Source organism: Vulpes vulpes, chromosome 6 (assembly GCF_048418805.1).
Source record: "Vulpes vulpes isolate BD-2025 chromosome 6, VulVul3, whole genome shotgun sequence".
NCBI classification, from domain to species: domain Eukaryota; kingdom Metazoa; phylum Chordata; class Mammalia; order Carnivora; family Canidae; genus Vulpes; species Vulpes vulpes.
This window is the reverse complement of record NC_132785.1, coordinates 87,516,135-87,535,466: the sequence shown is the minus strand read 5'-3', so window position 1 is coordinate 87,535,466 and position 19,332 is coordinate 87,516,135. Positions and strand designations below refer to the sequence as shown.

At 34.4% G+C, this 19,332-nt stretch overlaps 1 protein-coding gene across 1 annotated transcript in view; it reads left to right on the top strand.

Annotated features, from left to right (window-relative positions):
• Positions 1-19,332, top strand: part of NEMF (nuclear export mediator factor) — a 48,551-nt gene that overhangs the window by 25,131 nt on the left and 4,088 nt on the right. The window contains exons 17-28 of the mRNA XM_026000743.2: positions 2,298-2,401; positions 4,067-4,129; positions 9,548-9,660; positions 11,080-11,137; positions 11,573-11,631; positions 11,718-11,838; positions 13,164-13,443; positions 14,611-14,653; positions 14,801-14,850; positions 16,451-16,604; positions 17,494-17,571; positions 17,912-18,109. Coding sequence (XP_025856528.1) covers positions 2,298-2,401; positions 4,067-4,129; positions 9,548-9,660; positions 11,080-11,137; positions 11,573-11,631; positions 11,718-11,838; positions 13,164-13,443; positions 14,611-14,653; positions 14,801-14,850; positions 16,451-16,604; positions 17,494-17,571; positions 17,912-18,109 — 1,321 coding nt within the window. The remainder of the gene's footprint in view (positions 1-2,297; positions 2,402-4,066; positions 4,130-9,547; positions 9,661-11,079; positions 11,138-11,572; positions 11,632-11,717; positions 11,839-13,163; positions 13,444-14,610; positions 14,654-14,800; positions 14,851-16,450; positions 16,605-17,493; positions 17,572-17,911; positions 18,110-19,332) is intronic.

Genomic DNA, 19,332 nt, shown 5'->3' with positions numbered 1-19,332 from the left:
TATGTTGTAATTTCATTATCTTTCATGTGATTTCTTCACCTGTGTGTTATTTAGAATTGTGTTTATTAATTTCCAAACCTATGGAGCTTTTTTGGTTCCATTTTTGTCATTGATTTCTAACTTAATTTACATAATGTTCAGAGATGACATTCTCAGTTAACCTTTTAACATTTGTTATCGAAACTTCCGTTATGGTCCAGCATATTTGTGGTCCACTTTATTTACAAATATTTCATATGTTGAAGAGAGTGCTGTTCTATAGTCATTGAGTGCATTTCTCTAAATATCAATTAGGTCAGATCTGTTAATCATGTTCAAATCTTTGGCATCTTTAATTTTTTTATATGATTATTTTCTCAATTACTGAGAGTTGTGTTAAGAATCACATAGTTGTGCATTTGTCTGTTTCTCATTTTACTTCCACTAATTTTTATCTTATTTATGAGGTGATAAAAATATAGACCTGTTATCTTTCTGTTGAATTGAGCCTTTTTTATTAACTGGAATCATATGTTCTTTTAGCTTGTAATTTCTTTTTCCCTTCTATGTGAAGTATTAAAAAGTAAATCAACTTTCTTTTGGTTAGTGTTTGCATAATGTATCTTTCCCATCATTGTATTTCAATCTTTTTATATTCTTATATTTTAAAGGAGTATGTATATCATTTTCCAGTCTGACACCCTGCATTTTACATGGAGAATCGACTACATTTACATTTAACACGATTTCTGATATATTTGGGTTTAAATCTATCCATTTTACTATTTGCTTTTTATTTGCTTTCCCATTTGTTCTTTACTCTTTTTTGCCTTTTTGCCTTTTGATTTTTTTTTTCCTGTTATTCATATGCTCCTTTACTAGGATGATTACAAAAGACATCCGTATGTTTCTCATTTTCTGTCCTTGTGGCTTTGTGTCATTTTAGAAACCTCTTTACCATCAGTAGGGAAATTGTTAAATAAGTATAGTACATCCATTCGGTATTGAAGACTTTTTTTTTAAGATTGTATTTTTAAGTAATCTCTACACCCAAAGTAAGGTTCGAACCCACAACCCTGAGATTAAGAGTCACATGCTCCACCAACTGAGCCAACCAGGTGCCCCAAGAAGACATTTTTAAGTAAAAACAAAGCAATTTTCAGAATAGTGTGTGTTGTGTCTAAAAAGGTTTAGGATAGGCATTTTATTTTAGCTTTTGTATATGTAAAGAAACTTCAGAGAAGAATACACAGAAAGCTGAGAACAGTGGATTCCTGTTTAGTAGTGGTAATGGGAAGTGAAAGGGGATTCAGGATCTCTGACTATACCTTTACATAATTTTAAAAATTTCTGAACCATGTATATGTATTAATAAAAAATCAGATTAGGAAACAGGAATAGTTTTGGGAGATATCAAAGAGTTTAGTTTACTGCCTATGCTTGATTTGTCATTTTTAACCAGAAGTTTTTAAATTGTATATTTCATAAAGATTATCTTGATAGTCATGTGTAATATAGGAAATATTTCTGTTCATCTCTATTTTATGTCTTTTTCTAAATGTCATAGTAATATACACTCTTTAGTTTTTATCATGATGGTACATATTACTCATGAAAACCCAAATTACTTTGTCCTTGAGAAAAGTTGTAACTTCATACTTCCAAAGGTAATTTTTGCTCTATAAAAAAAAGTGTAAAGAATATCATATATGTAAGCATTCAATTGAAAACAAAATGGGGAAACTTCTTTCTTATCAATAGCCCCAAAACGTAGCCAGTACCCTGCTGAAAGAAAGCTAAACTTAGGGACCATATGACATTTTATGCTTTTGCTTTGTGTAATTCATTGTTGTATTATCCTTGAATTTAAGAAGGATCTGTATGAGTGTGAGATAAGGAGAGAACATACTGGGATCCCTGGGTGGACCCGGGATCGAATCCCACATCAGGCTCCCGGTGCATGGAGCTTGCTTCTCCCTCCGCCTGTGTCTCTACCTCTCTCTCTCTCTCTGTGACTATCATAAATAAATAAAAAATTAAAAAAAAAATTAAAAAAAAAAAAAGGAGAGAACATACTTTTCTTAATCATTGAATTTAGTTACTTTCTTCTAAAGAATATCCTGGGGCAATTTGTATTACAAGAGTTCAGTAAAATTCAATTTGATGCTTTAAGAAATTAAACCATCAGTTTGTCTTAATACATGCAGGTAGGATAGCTTCATTGGGTTTGTTTATTTGTTTCTTTGTTTGCAAAAGGATGTGAATTCAGGTGACTATAAAGGAAAAGAATATTAACTTTTTTTCTTTGAATTTGGTAGGTTTGAGAAATTTCTGTGGTTCATTAGCTCAGAGAACTATCTAATAATAGGTGGACGAGATCAACAACAAAATGAAATAATTGTGAAAAGATACTTGACAACAGGTAAGTAAGATTAAAATTTTAAAGAATTTTCTCATAAGTAATTGGATCGGTTATCTCAATATGAGATATGGATTTTCATCTTATACTCCTTTGACAGTTTTAATTGGTAGAAAGAGTTTCATCTTGATGGTTTATGGTTTGTTGAATTTCTGCTTTGACGCTTAATTCTCATTTTAAGTGAACAGTCCTAAAATAGTACTGCTGAACTAATCTGTGGTATTAGACTTTTGATTCTCTGCTACATTAACAAAATAGCTTTCAATCTTCCAAAGTCATTGTACCTAAAATTTTAAAGGCTTAATTTTTTAGTGCTGAAGTTTTAAACTTTTTTTTTTTTTTTCACATTTAGAAATAGGACCTAAGCCCTTTGGTGTAAGACTTCTCATTTATTTTTGTTTGCTGATAACTACTGCCTCATTGTGGTTGAACCCTCAGTGTGGGTACCTGAAATCAGTAGTCAGAGCTAATTTGAATCCGCTGAACATCCCAAACCAGGAAGGAAGCAACAGGTATCCCGTTATTACATGGTGCTCAGAGCTTGGTCTCCTGTCTTCTGTAGCACTGTTCATTGTGAGCTGAGCCTTTCTTGGAGCAGTATGAGTTTTTCTCTTTTTTGAGTTTCACACCCCATACAAACTGTCATGGCAAGCAATGGCTGCTCATTTTACCTGTTAGGAATCATGTACTTTACTTTTCCCTTAAAAAAAGAGGAAAGATCTCACTTCTCCATTTGTTTGTTCATTAGGTTATTCTTTGGTATCGCACACTTAGAATATAACTCAAAGCTCTCATTGTGGCTTACAAGCCTCTTGGCTTCTTTTCTAGCCTAATTTCTTAACAGTCTTCCCTTCTGACTGCTTCTCTTCATACATGTCAAACATCCCTGGTTCTCAGGACCTTTACATTTTCTAGGATGACTCCTCTGTTCCATGTGTCTTTCACCCTCCAGCAGAAAGGCCTAGACTGGCTTACATGGTAACTCAGCAAGTTTCAGAGAAAGAGAAAAAGCACACAGGACTATTAAGACCTAGGCTGAGAACTGGCACTTGGTCACAGCTGCTACATTGTGGCCAAGGCAGGTCATGGTGCAGGCTCAGATTCAATGGATGGGAAAATGACTCCACTTCTTGAAGAGAAGCTTCAGGCTCATAGAGCAAAGAAGTATGGATAACAAGGAAGAGAGGAACTGACCATTTTTGTAATCTACCATATTGGCATGGCTTTCTTATACAGAAGCCTGTAAGAGCTCTCCTAGGGGTAGGAAATGGACTTTCACTTATGCCTTCTTATACTCTTTGGATTTTGAACCCATAAAATCCATTTAAAAAAAGAAAGAGGGATCCCTGGGTGGTGCAGCGGTTTGGCGCCTGCCTTTGGCCCGGGGCACGATCCTGGGGACCCGGGATCGAGTCCCACGTCGAGCTCCCGGTGCATGGAGCCAGCCAGCTTCTCCCTCTGCCTGTGTCTCTGCCTCTCTCTTTCTCTCTGTGTGTGACTATCATGAATAAATAAATAAAATCTTTAAAAAGAAAGAAAGAAGAAAGAAAGAAAGAGAAGAAAGAAAGAAAGAAAGAAAGAAAGAAAGAAAGAGAAAGAAAAGAAAAAGAAAATAAAATAAAAGAAAAGAAAGATGGCTTAAAGCATTATTTCTCATTTGTCTTTAAGGGGACATTTATGTACATGCTGATCTTCATGGAGCTACTAGCTGTGTAATTAAGAATCCAACAGGTAATATATTTCTCTTTATTATTCAGAACTTTAATTCCTTAATTTAAAATATTTTTAGTATAAGATAAAAATTGTTAATAGAGATAAAGGACAATTTATAATGATAAAAGGGTCAATTCATCAATAAGATATAACTATTATAAACACATATGCAACCAACAATAGAGCCGTAGAAGTAGCCATGAAACAAAATCTGATAGAATTGAAGGGAGAAGTAGTCAACAGTAATAATTCAGGACTTTGATACTTTTAATCATGGATAGAATAATTAGATACAAGATCAACAAGGAAATAGAAGATTCAAACAACACTGTAGATTAACTAGACCTAACACATATCACTGGTATCCTTCCCTAACAAAAATAGACTTACTCATTCTTCTCGAGTGCATCTGGTGTGTTTTCTAGGCTAGACCATGTAATAGTTTATAAGACAAGTCTTAATAAATTTAAAGCTACTAAAATCACGCAAAGTAAGCTTTCTGACCATAATGGAGTGCATTTAGAAACCACTAATAGATGAAAACTTCAAAAATTAAAAAAAAAATTCACAGATATATGGAAATGTTAAATGTTAAAGTGGCTTCTTTAACTGAAGAAGGAACTTTTCCCTGTGATAAAAATTAGATCTGTAGTCTATATCTGGAGCATTTATAAAATACCTTAGGAAGTCGCATTTGCTAAAGAGAAAAGGGATTGTGAGGGCATGCTATACATATAGTTGTATTGCAACAAATTAAATGACCTAGATGAGACAGGTTCATTCCTAGAAAGACACAAACTACCAAAACTGACTCAAGGATAAATAGAAAATTGAAACCAACCTATAACAAGTATTACTTTTCAAAAGAGTAATAATAAAAAAACAACAAATCCAAAACAAAAAACTTGCTCACAAAGAAAATTCTAGGCCCAGACAGCTTCACTGGTGAATTCTACCAAACTTTTAAAGATTGAACACAAATCCTTCACAAACTCTTACAAAAAATAGAAGAGATGGGAAAACTTCCTAATTCATTCTATAAGGCCAGTTTTACTCTAATAACAAAACCAGACAAAGACATCACAAGAATTGAAAACTATAGACCAATATTGCTTATGAATAGACACAAAAATCCTCCACAAAATATTAGAAAGCCAAATCCAGCAGTATATTAAAAGGATTGTACACCATGACAAAGTGGGATTTATCCCAGGAATGCAAGGTTAGTTTAATATATGAAAATTAATATAATAGAGCATATTAATAGAGTAAAGGACAAAAATCACATGATCATCTCAACTGACACAGAAAAGGCCTTTGGCAAAAATCCAGCATCCATTTGTGATATAGAAGGGATCTTTCTCAATTTGTAAAGAGCATTTATGAAAAACCCACAGCTGTTATCAAACTTAATAGTGAAAGACTGAAAACTTTCCCCTTAAAGTCAGGAACAAGATAAACATGTCTGTTGTTGTCATTTCTTTTCAACCTTTTATGGAGGTTCTAAATAGGCCGTTAGGCAATAAAAAGAAATAAAATATATCTACATTGGTAAAGAACAAGTAAAACTATCTCCATTTGCAGGTGACTTGATCTTATATATTTAAAACCTCAAGAAACCCACCAAAAATTATTAGTTAATAAACAAGTTTAGAATGTTTGGGATACAAGGTCAACATATAAAAGTCAGTTGTATTTCTTTTTTTTTTTAATTTATTTGAGAGAGGGAGAGTGTGCACACACATGAGTGGGAGAAGGAGCAGAGTGAGAGAATCTTCAAGCAGAGTCCCTGCTGAGTATCACAGAGCTGAATGGAGGGCTTGATTTCACAACCCAGGAGATTATGATCTGAGCCGGAACCAAGAGTTAGATGCTTAACCAACTGAGCCACATAGGTGCCTCAAGTCAATTGTATTTCTGTACACTCACAGTGAACAATACTAATGTAAACTAATAAAACATTCATTTATAATAGCATTAAAAAGAATAAAATACTTAAATTTACTAAAAAGAAATGTAAGACCTATACTCCAAACAAAAAACATCACTGAAAGAAATTTTAAAAGACTTAAATAAATGGAAAGACTTCTAGTGTTTATGGAAGTTTTAATGTTGTTCTAATGGCAGTACTTCCCATATTAATCTATAGGTTTGATGTAATTTCTCTCAAAATTCCAGATACTTTTTTTTTTTTTTTTTTTTTTTTTTTTTTGCAGAGATGGATAAGTTGATCCTAAAACTCACATAGAAATGCAAAGGACCTATGTTGACCAAATCATTTTTAAAAATGAAGAACTAAACAAAAATAAAAATTTTTAAAAATGAAGAACAAAATTATAGGACTTATACTTCCTGATTTCAAAACCTACAAAGCAATAGTGATAAAGACAATGAAGTATTGTTATGAGGAGGGACAAATAGATCACTGAAGAAAATTGAGATTCCTCTTTTATAGTCTGTTGACTTTGAACAAGTGTATGAAAACCATTCAATGGGGATAGAATAATGTTATCAACAAATGGTGTTTGGACTACTAATATCCATGTACTAAAGAATAAAGTTAGACCCCTGCTTTACATCGTTTATGAAAATTAACTCAAACGCATCAAAAACCTAAACTTAAAAGCTAAAACTATAAAACTGTTAGAAGAAAATAAGGCATACATTTCATAATGAATCATGAAATCATTTCTTAGACATCAAAAGCATAAACAACCAAAGAAAAACAAGTAAATTGGACTTAACATTAAGAGCTTTTCTTCAGGGGATCCCTGGGTGGCACAGCGGTTTGGCACCTGCCTTTGGCCCAGGGCGCGATCCTGGAGACCCGGGATCGAGTCCCACATCGGGCTCCCAGTGCATGGAGCCTGCTTCTCCCTCTGCCTATGTCTCTGCCTCTCTTTCTCTCTCTCTGTGACTATCATAAATAAATAAAAATTAAAAAAAAATTTAAAATAAATAAAAGCTTTTCTTCAAAGGACACTATCAAGAAAATAAAAAGACTACCCACAGAATGAGAGAAAATATTGGCAAATCATTTATCTGTTAAAAAACCAGTATCCAAAGAACTCTTAAGTCTGAACAATAGAAGGAAAAAAGACAAAAACAATTTAAAAATGACAAAGGGTTCAAATAGATGTTTCTCCAAAGATATAAGAATGGCTAATAAGCACATGGTAAGATCTTCAGCATCATTCATTAGGGAAATGCAAATAAAAATCACAATGAGATACAACTTCATACCCAATAGAATAGTTATAATGAAAAAATATACAAAACAAGTGTTGCTAAGAATATAGAGATGGAACCCTTGTATACTGCTGGTAGAAATGGAAAATGATGCAGCTGCTGTAGAATAGCGTTTGGTGGTTCCTCAAAAAGTTGAACATAGAATTTACCATGTGACCTAGCAATTCCACTCCTAGGTTGGTTTTTGTTTTGTTTTGTTTTAAAATTTTATTTATTCATGAGAGACATAGAGAGGCAAAGACACTAGCAGAGGGAGAATGGAATATCATTCAGTCTTAAAAAAGAGATGAAGTACAGATAATTGCTCTAACAAGTAAGCAGCCAGACACACATGATTTTGTTGATATGAAATTCCAAAGTAGGCAAATCCATAGAGACTGAGTATATTTGTGGTTATCAGGGGCTGGAAAAGTGGGGAATGACTATTAACAGATATAGGATTTCTTTGAGGGATAAAAATGTTCCAGAGTTAGTGGTAATGGTTATATAGCTTTATGAATATACTAAAAACCACTGGATTATATACTTTAAATAGGTGAATTTTATGGTGTGTAAATTATATATCCCAATTAAAAGATATTTGAAATCTAACTATAGAGGGTCACCTGGGTAGCTCAGCGGTTGAGCATCTGCCTTCGGCTCAGGTTGTAATCCCGGGGTCTGGGATCAAGTCCTGCATCGGGCTCCTCATGGGGAGCCTGCTTCTCCCTTTGCTTATGTCTCTGCCTCTCCCTGTGTCTCTCATGAATAAATAAATAAAATGTTTTTAAAATGGAGAAATCTAACTGTAGGGATATATTATTAATGTGCTTTTCATTTTGACAATTTAGGTGATCTTAATAATTCTGGAAGTCTTCAAACTTTATTGAATAGATTTCTCTATATTCTTTCTGGAATGAAGTTAGAGTATTGATGTAATAAGTGAGAGGGTCTTTCTTCTCTGATTTATTCACTTAGACTATTTAGAAGCCTGCTTTGTAAATATATTATTGTTGTTGGTTTATTTTTTTTTATCTAATTTTATTTTAATGCTAGTATGGCTAACATACAGTGTTATGTAGGTTTCAGTTGTACAATTAGTGATTCAACAGTTCTGTGTATTATTCAGTGCTCATTAACATAAGTGTACTCTTACCCTCTTCACCTATTTCATCCGTCCTTCTACCCAACTCCCCTCCGGTAACCATGTTTGTTCTCTATAGTTAAGAATCTGTTTTTTGGTTTGTCTCCCTTTTTTCCTTTGTTCGTTGTTCCATGTCTGAGTAAAATCATATGGTATTTGTATTTCTCTGGCTTATTTTGCTTAGCATTATACTTTCTAGATCCATCCATGTTCTTGCAAATGGCAAGATTTCACTTTTTCATGACTGAATAATATTCCATTATGTATATATACATGACATCTTTGTCCATTCATCTATTGATGGACACTTGGGCTGCTTCCATAATTTGACTATTATAAATAATGCTACAAGAAACCTGGGGGGCATATATCCTTCTGAATTAGTGTTTTCATTTTCTTTGGGTAAATACCTAGTGGTATGATTACTAGTTCATAGGTTAGTTTTATTTTTAGTTTTTTTGAGGGACCTCCCTACTATTTCCCACAGTAGCTGCACTAGTTTGCATTCCCACCAACAATGCGGAGGAGTTCTTTTTCTCCACATCCTCACCAACACTTATTTCTTGTGGTTTTGATTTTAGCCATTCTAACAGGTGTGAGTGGTACTTCATTGTGGTTTGGTTTACATTTCCCTGATGGTGAATGATGTTGTAAACACATTGTTAGTAAAAAAAAAAAAAAAAAAAAAAAATAGTAACTGGGCAGCCCGGGTGGTTCAGTGGTTTAGTGCCACCTTCAGCCCAGGGCCTGATCCTGGAGACCCAGGATCGAGTCCCACGTCAGGCTCCCTGCATGGAGCCTGCTTCCCCCTATGCCTGTGTCTCTGCCTCTCTCTCTCTCTCTCTCTCTCTCTCTCTGTCTCTCTGTCTCTCATGAATAAATAATCTTTTAAAAAATAAAAATAATAAAATTAAAAAATAGTAACGATGTAATGCTGAAATTAAAATGTGGTATCAGTGTTCCATTTGTAAGAGGATCAGATCTGTCATGCTGCATGTGATTTTCATATCTTGCTCTGTAGAAAGTCTATACTTGGGTACTGAAGCATTGTAATGTTTTTACAGGAGAACCCATTCCCCCTCGGACCTTGACAGAAGCAGGCACAATGGCACTTTGCTACAGTGCTGCTTGGGATGCACGAGTCATCACCAGTGCTTGGTGGGTGTACCATCATCAGGTAATAAGGGCTGTCATCCTTTTTCTTAATTTATTAAGAGCTGTTGTGTACTGGGTACCTGGGTGGCTTAGTAGGTTAAGCGTCTGACTTTTGATCTCTGACTCTTGATCTCTGCACAGGTCTTGATCTCAGGGTTGTGGGTTCAGGCCCCACATTGGGCTCCCCAAAAATAAGAAATAAAAGAGCTATTGTGTACAAAATTTTGAGGATATAGATGTGAACAAGGCAAAGTACCTACTTTGATTGAGCTAACATTTTGATGGTGGAGAAAAATACCTTCTGGTAACAAGCACTGTAAAATTTTTTCTTTAAAGCAGAGTAGGCAGTAGAGAGTGTTAGGGGCTACTATTTTGAATGAAGTATCACAAGAGGCCTTTCTAGGAAGGTAAGATTTGGGCAGATACCTAAATGAAGAGAGCGAATAATTCATGCAGTTACACAAGATGACCAGTGTTCCAATTATGACTGGCATACTGACCTAAAAGATCTTTCTCCTCTTCATATTTGTTGGAATTTTCTGATCTCTCTTTAACCCTTCCTGGAAAATAGCTATATCCGGTGTTTTTTTTATTCACTTGGTTTTAGTAATTATCCTTCTTTGTGGTTAATTCTATTTTACTTGATGACAATTCACTCCACACTTCACTCCTTTTACAAGGCCCTAAAGCTATGCAGCAAGATAAAGAATTCAATACATTATTCTCCCTTAGGTTCATTTTACATCTATTTATATGCATTATTTTCTAATGTGCTGTGATAATGTATTTTCAGAAAATTAATATCATTTCTGAGATTATATTTTTTGCCTCAGTACTATTATAAATGTGGTTTTAATTCTTTTATTGAATAGGTTTTTTTTAAGAGTGAAATTAGTGTGCTTTTACTCCCTCCAGTAACTATAACAAAGGTACTCTCAGATTTGGGAGTTTCACAGATAACATAAAATATTAAAATATTGGCAATTATCTTATTTTGCCAAATTAGAATATATTTTTAAAAATCTACTGTCTTCTTTATTTCCTAAAATGGAAGATTATTTACTGCCCCCAAAAATAGTATCTCAGGAAAGGATTTTATTTAATAGATATAGTTTTAGGAAATATAGCTTTATGATATAAGCTTATTAAACTACCCTTCTTTTTCTCATTACATCTCAAACCAGAGGAAACGTGTGGACAAATTCTGACTCTAATCCATTGCATTTGAAAACTTTTGGTGTAGTGTATCCATTATTTCTTTTCTTACTGCCAAAGGTATACCTGCCTTTGAAAAGATATTTCAGCATTGGGAATTTCTACTAAATTACAAACTTTTTAAGAGACAGTGCTGTTTATTTGAATATGATTTGACTTTCTTAAATGAAAATTTTAAAAACATATTTCTTAAGACAGTAGTATAATGTGGTGTTGTGTTCTTCAGGTGTCTAAAACAGCACCAACTGGAGAATATTTGACAACAGGAAGCTTCATGATAAGAGGTAATGGCTTGTTGGTAGATTATGGAGACATTACTAATATTTTCAAGAATGGAAGCTATTCTGATTTCATATATGAAATAAGGAATCTTTTGCACTTCTGTGGCAAATTTATCATTTGTCATGTCTTCTCCATATGTATTTTTCTTGATGAGAATGTTCTTTCACATAAAGTTATAAGGGTAAGAATGTATAGCATGACCTTTTTTCTAAAAATAGATTATTTTCAGGGCTTGATTAACCTAAAGATGAGAGCAAATATTCATATTTTTTCTTGTTTAATTCCTGTTCCTATACATAATGCCAAATTCTGTGAATGGGAAATGTTCCTTCATTACAGAGAAATGACAAAATAATATAACCACTGGTGTCAGATAATTTGCAAGCATAAAATGGAAAAAATGAATTTTTAACATTTCTGTTTATTATCTTTTATAGGAAAAAAGAATTTCCTTCCTCCCTCATATCTAATGATGGGGTTTAGTTTCCTCTTTAAGGTATTCTTCAGCTTCTTTGTTATTTTTTTCTGATTTTCATTAGTCTTCTCTAAAGTTCCATCAGTGAAAAAGAACTATTTCCATAGGTAGACGAGTCTTGCGTTTGGAGACATCGGGGTGAACGAAAAGTCAGAGTGCAGGATGAAGACATGGAAACACTGGCAAGTTGCACAAGTGAACTCATATCGGAAGAAATGGAACAACTAGGTAGTTTACAGATTTTAATAAAGTAGCTTATAGTGTTTCCTTTTGTCTAGTTTATCTTCTAAAATTTTTTTTAAGATTTTTTTTATTATTTATTCATGATAGTCATAGAGAGAGGAGAGAGAGGCAGAGACACACAGGCAGAGGGACTCGGGGATCGCGCCCTGGGCCAAAGGCAGGCGCTAAACCGCTGAGCCACCCAGGGATCCCCTATCTTCTAAATTTTTAAAAGATTGTATCTACTTTGGGGTAATTGAAATTTCAAAACAACACTTGCTGTCAGTTTTACTGAATATTGTTTTCGGAAGTGTCAAATGAATTATAAAGTACTTAACTGGATCTGTAACTAATGTACTATATAAGCATATATAGTAAAACCTTGGTATTTAATGGGTCAAATGTAAATGTGTTCAGCAGAAATAGACTTGGGTTTTTACAAATCAGCATTTAATTTTAGATTTAAGAATTAGAAGTGATACAAAGATGAGTTTATAACAAGTGTAATTTCTCATATGAGAATTTTCCTTGATTTAATAATATACTTGGTTTAAGTGGAAAGGAACTGTGGTTGCTGGAATAAATTTACCCACCTACCTAAAAGAACTAGGGAAAGTATGCCCTCTATATTATTTTTACAGTTATTCTCCTGGAGGTCATTGCTTTTTAGGACTAATACTACATTATTTCATTTATGACTACTGTTGCATTACCAGACTTTTTTTTATTATTATTATTTTTACCATGTTCCCAATACTGTACAAAGTTCTCTGTTTACGTTATTTTTAATGGAATTCTCACAAACATTTTTGTCAGATAGTGATGGCATCTACTTTTATAGGTGAGGCAGCTAGGAAGTGTTTCTTTTGCAAAAATGTGAATACCTTATGTGTGCCAGTTATATTACATGTATTGTCTCGTTTCACTATACATGTGCAAGTTACAATAACAGCAGAACTTATGGAATTAATTCTCTTGTCCTCCTTTTTGGAAATACCTAACCAAGACAAGTTAAAGTTTTCATTGTAGCAGTGGTTGCAATGTCCAAGAAATTTATTGTGGTAAAGTATCTTGGAGAGCATTTATTCCAAACAGTTTATGATACAAAAGTATCCTTTTGTCTGAGTACTCTTTGAGGATGATCAGCTCTGTGTGTGTGTGTGTGTGTGTGTGTGTGTGTGTGTGTGTGTGTGTGTTTCTGTGAGAGAGAGAGAGAGAGTGATCTTTTGGAGAAACAGAGTCAACAGAATGTTTTTTGGAAGTTTTCAAGATAATCATCTAGCTTTGTTACAGTGGTATTGTTCTGACTTTCTTTTCGATAACTTCTACAGATGGAGGTGACAGTAGCAGTGAGGAAGATAAAGAGGAATCACATGAAACTCCTGTGGAAGTGGAACTCATGACTCAGGTTGACCAAGAGGATATTACTATTCAGAGTGGTGGAGATGAACTAAATGATGAACTAATTCAGGAAGAAAGCTCTGAAGATGAAGGAGAATCTGAAGATGCGGTAAAAGATCAGGAACCTATTGGTGAAATGAAGGATGAAGGGGAAGAAACATTAAATTATCCTGATACTACCATTGACTTGTCCCACCTTCAGTCCCAAAGGTAATTAAAAACTATCATTTTATAGCTGGTAGTGATGGAAGAATTAATCCTTCCAAAATAATACCAAAATTGACTTTAATACTTTCACCCTCTGTAGTTCTACAGTCTTATTATCTTTTCACCATTTTATGGGAGGGGCAGGTAGATCTCTCTAAAGAAATTTCCAGGATCCACGGTAGAAAAATATAGTAAACATAAAAGTGTTAAACATAAAACATAAAAGTAAACATAAAAGTGGGGGCACTTGGGTGGCTCAGTGGTTGAGCATCTGCCTTTGGCTCAGGTCATGATCCTGGGGTCCCAAGATCGAGTCCCACATCAGGCTCCCTGCAGGGAACCTGCTTTTCCCTCTGCCTATGTCTCTGCCTCTCTCTGTGTGTCTTTCATGAATAAATAAGTAAAATCTTTAAAAACAAACAAAAACATAAAAGTGGCCAAAGTAGGTCAAAACAGAAATAAGTACATGACTCTAAATGCCAATAACGTAAGAGAGGCAATTCCACTAAAAAAATTTAAGTGTTTTAATCTTTAAAGTCTTTAAACATTTTAATCTTTAAAGTTACCAATCACCAAGTAAACGATATCATACTTTTAAAAGCTTTATCACTGGAATAGTTAAAAATAGCTTAGGAGTCAGACCAGAATTGAGTCTTTTTTTTTTTTTTTTTTTTTTTTTTTTTAATTAATTTTTATTGGTGTTCAATTTACCAACATACAGAAAAACACCCAGTGCTCATCCCGTCAAGTGTCCACCTCAGTGCCCGTCACCCATTCCCCTCCAACACCCGCCCTCCTCCCCCCTTCCACCACCCCTAGTACCAGAATTGAGTCTTAGGGTGTCCTTGGGCAAGTCACTCTGTGTCTGAGCTTCAGTTTCTTTCTCTGTGAAAATGGAATGTTAACCCCCTTCATAGGGTTTTGGTGAAGATTATACATATATAAAGCACGTGGCAGTGTCTGGCACATAGGTGTTTAGTACATGTCCACTATTTAAGGATATATTTAAAAGTATGAGGTGAGCAATATGATTTTTAAAGATTTTATCAGTATTTGAAAATTTGTAGATTGCCAATTAAGTAATTAAGGATATGATATGGCAATGTGGACTTTGTAAATGAGTCCCTTTTACAAAGGCTAGTAGATGTCTCTTTCTGTTTCTTTTCATAGGTCCCTCCAGAAATTGGCTTCAAAAGAGGAATCTTCTAATATGGTAAGCTATTTTCAAAGTTTTGTGAAGAACATCATGTCTTTCTCAATGAATCATTTTCTACTTTTAATTTTACTTTCTGAAAAATTAATAGTAGTGATGTTATTGTTTGTATTTGCTTGTGTTTTTTTTTTGTTTTAATTTTAATAGAGTGACAGTAAATTACAGAGCCGGAGACATTTGTCGGCCAAGGAAAGAAGGTAAACATATTTGTGTTATCTAACTGGAAAGCATGTAATTTTTTTTTTTTTTTTTTTTTTTTTTTTGGTTAGTGATGATTCAGTTATGACAGATGACTTGGCTGTTCTAAAGACTGCCCTTATTAAAATGACCAATATTTAGCATAAATCTTGTTTAGTTCTTAAAATTCAACTCTAATAGGTTTTTCTGTTTTAGGGCCCTAGTCTGTCACCACAGTCAATGAGATAGGTCAAGTAACATGGGACAGACCATTTGTTAGATAAATAAGTGCATTAGGGATTGCAGTACATTAAGTAGGCTGGTTCTAGGATAATATTGGCAGGAATAAACAGAATACTTGAAAAAAATAGAATACTTTTTTACTATAACATAGCAGGCCTCAGAAGGCAAACATAAAGGCAGAAGCTGAAGGAAAGGGACAAGTGAGACAACCAGTAAAGGATAAAATAGGCTATAAAGCTAGTAAAGGAGTCTAGGAAGAAACTCTAGAGTGGAATGGACAATAAACCCTTTTATTTGAGAAAGATAGTCATTAAACATTTTCAGCAAACTCTCTAAGGACATGGCACTGTGCTAGATACTGAATATACAAAGAGGTAAGATACAATAAAGTCTGTGCTTTTTAAAGGAGTTTTTGAGTCCTGGATTTAGGAAAGAGCCAAACAGAAGGGATACAGTAGTTCAGGAGTAAGAAATTGCTGTGATTTCAGGTGTTTTGAGAAATACCATCAGAAGTATACTTTACAGATATATTAGGACTTAGGTCAATGAAGATAAGGTCAAAGGTTCCAAGGAGAATTAGCATGAACAAAGCAGGGCAGGGATTTGGAAGTAATATGCATAGTGTTTTGGGGAAATGAGAAGTAGAATGAGGTGAAAGGAACAAAAAGTTCGTGTTTGTGAACTGGTAAATGTTAAGATTGGGAAAGTGAACTTGGACCAAAAGTGGAGAAGTGATTAGAATGATAAGCTAAGTATTTTAGGACTTTATCCTGAAAGTGATGTGAGGAGCACTTTTAGAAGAATTTTAAATGGGAACGTAAGATAGGTAAACAATTAAGGAAGATTAATCTAGATGTTCATGTAGAACAGTTTCTGGGGAAATACAGGAGGAAGGTCTGGGTAATAAGTGATGAGGACCAGGGCTAGGGCAGTGGCACTGAGAATGGAAGAGACTGCACATAAAAAATACCACCCACCGTAATAGGGTTTCCCCCTCCTCCTTAATCTGTGTATCTTTATCCATTTATTTATTCAGCTAACCTGTCAACATTTTATTGAATACCTAAGATCTGCCAAGGCCATGCTGATACAAAGACTACAAATCCCAGTGCCTGGCCATCAAGGTGTCGAGGCTACTGAGTAAGGATAAGTCAGGGGTTGACAGAATGTTAAGCCTGGATGACAGAAAGAATGATAAATCCATGTGAGAAGAGTTTGCAGCTTTTACCTATATGCTGATTTGTGCTTTTATACTGTAGCCTGGTGATTATGAAGTTAAGCAGAAGCCATGATCTTTTACATATTGTAAATGTTCCCCTTATCGTGTAATATTTTAGGGCACTAAGAATTAGATGTTCCCATTTCAATTCTGTTTAGGGAAATGAAGAAGAAAAAGCTTCCAAGTGACTCGGGGGATGTAGAAGTGATAGAGGGAAAGGACAAAGAAAAAGAAAATACTCTACACATTGATACTCATCAGAACACAAGCAAAAGTATCCCAGCTGTGCAGCCAATGAAACGAGGACAAAAGGTAATACAACTTCAAGGTGAACTGTTAAGTTAGTACTCTTTAGTTCACAAATGAAGTTGTGAGGTTCTTAATTTTTTAAAGTGAAACAAAAGATGTAGACAAAAAAATAATCCTATGTGAAACATAGAGATCAGTGTTCATCTAGATAGAAGCTCTCATTTTACACAGAAGAGGAATTAGAAGTATAGATTTTTAGAAGTCTGAATTATCAATCATTTATAGTTAGGAGTTCTTGTGTCCTGTTTAAAGAAATCTTCAGTAGTTTATAAATTCGTTACCTGGGCCCCAGCTAAGATTAATAAAGACAAAAATCTTTGGAGGTGAGGCCTAGAGGTCTATAGTTTTAAAAATTACTAGGTAATTTGGATGTGTAGCTCACCAGTTTAGTTAACAAAATGCAAAGTCTTAAAAGCCTTTATCCAGCTTAGCTTTTGCTGTCTTGTTTCCTGTTTTTCCTCTATATATAGATCCTGACTTTAACCAAACGCAGGGACTTGCTGTTACTATGCTGTCCTGTCTTTACCTTACAATCCTGTTTTTCCTACATTCCCTGATAGTATAAAATTTACTTAAAGACTTTCAAGTTGTACTTTATTTCTTCCCCACAGTTCTTGCTTAAGCTGAATGAAATCTCTGAATTATCTTCGAAATGTTTGCATTTAGAGTATGTTACGTTAATTTATCCTTATTCTTACAGGTGTCTTCTTTTTCTACCAGATGGTAAATTCTTTGAGGCTGAGGATTAGGGTTTATTCATCATTTTAGTTTCCATATTGTTTATTATAATGGTACCATCTCAGTAAGCATAGGAGTACTTTTTCTTTACAAACGTTTGTTGACATTTTTTAACTGCTGATTTTTTTCCAATGAAAATCTTTTGATTTTGTAGAGTAAGATGAAAAAAATGAAGGAAAAATATAAAGACCAAGATGAAGAAGAACGCGAACTCATCATGAAATTGCTAGGGGTAAGCAACATCTAAAAAAATCTTTTGCTTTTTTTTTTTTTTTTTTTTAAGATTTTTTTCATTTATTCACGAGAGAGACAGAGAGAGAGGCAGAGACACAGGCAGAGGGAGAAGCAGGCTCCATGCAGGGAGCCTCATGTGGGACTGATCCCAGAACTCCAGGATTACGCCCTGGGCTGAAGGCAGGTGCCAAACCACTGAGCCACCCAGGGATCCCCTTCTTTTGCTTTTTGAGGGACATCCAGACTATTGTCTATTATATGCTAGGATTTAATATATTTTTTTAAAAATATTGACAATATTGGACATGTTGACATCATTTTACCTTTATGAATTAAAGTCTGCAGGTTCAAATAAAGAAGAAAAAGGGAAGAAGGGGAAGAAAGGAAAAACAAAGGATGAACCTGTGAAGAAACAACCCCAGAAACCTAGAGGTGGACCAAGGGTTTCAGACAGCATAAAGAAAGAAACTCCTTCCCTTGAGGTTGTAACTCATGAGTTACAAGACTTGGCCATAGATGATCCACACGATGACAAGGTAGGGCTACCACACATATGGATGTAGGCTTTTGCTTCATTGATTAGGGTTCCCAAGACATGAGGCTTACAGTGCTAAAAGCAGGACAAGTGGTAACCTTATTCTTAATGGAAAGTCATCTTAGAAATACAACCTAAAAGACTAAATTTCCAGGATAGAAGTGTAAAAATGGCTGTGTTCATAGATGGTAAGTTTTTTACAAGCCTTTAGAAAATAATTTTATGGAGAGGTTTTATTTGATTCTAGTGGGAACTTAGTTATAAGACAATTCAGATTGTCTTAAAAATGAGTAGAAAGTAAATTTGCACTTCTCTAGAATTTTCTATAGGAATATGTGCTGTATTATGTTATATAAGGGCCTATTCAGTTCAAGTGCCTGAAGTTAGCATTTATCCAGTTAAGATAGTGGCCTAATTATTGTATCAACTGAATACAACAAGCACAGCTCTAAGTATATCATCTTGAAATCCAGAGGATTTATTCATAAAACTGGAAAAAATTTGGCCTTACCTGTATTTGTATTTATAGCAGTTAAAGCTTTGGTTAGAATCCTGTGCTCTGTTCAGTGCAGCTCTGTTCAGTGCAGGTAAGGCTTATAGGGGTTCTCAATATGTTACCGTTTTCTTCTTTCCTTGAACAATGTTATTGTTTTATAATGTTACAACTCAAAAAAATGTTATGACTTATTTTGATCCCCCAATTTTTTTTTAAAAGATTTTATTTATTCATGAGAGACAGAGAGAGAGAGGCAGAGAGAAAAGCAGGCCCCATGCAGGGAGCCCAATGTGGGACTCGATCCAGGGACTCCAGGATCACACCCTGAGCCAAAGGCAGATGCTCAACCCCTGAGCCATCCAGGCATCCCTGATCCTCAAATTTTTATACTATTCTCATATCTGTGATTTATTCTATAAACAGACTCAGATATTGAGGTGTTATGAATCATACATTAAAAATCTAGAGATAATCTAAGAAGAGCAAACAAAAGTAAACTTACCTTAATATGTGAAAAATTTATCCTAGAACTATTGAACAGAGACTAAAAAATAAAAGTTCTATTCACCAGGATTCTCCACTTTCCTTTGGCAAACATCAAATTTAGCTGTCATTTTTAAATTATCATTTTACATTGAAAATCGCCATTTTAATTTCCCTATTTTAGCATGTATACCATATGAAAGCTTTAGTTTTTAAACTTCAAATAAGTGCTTTTTCTCTTTGAA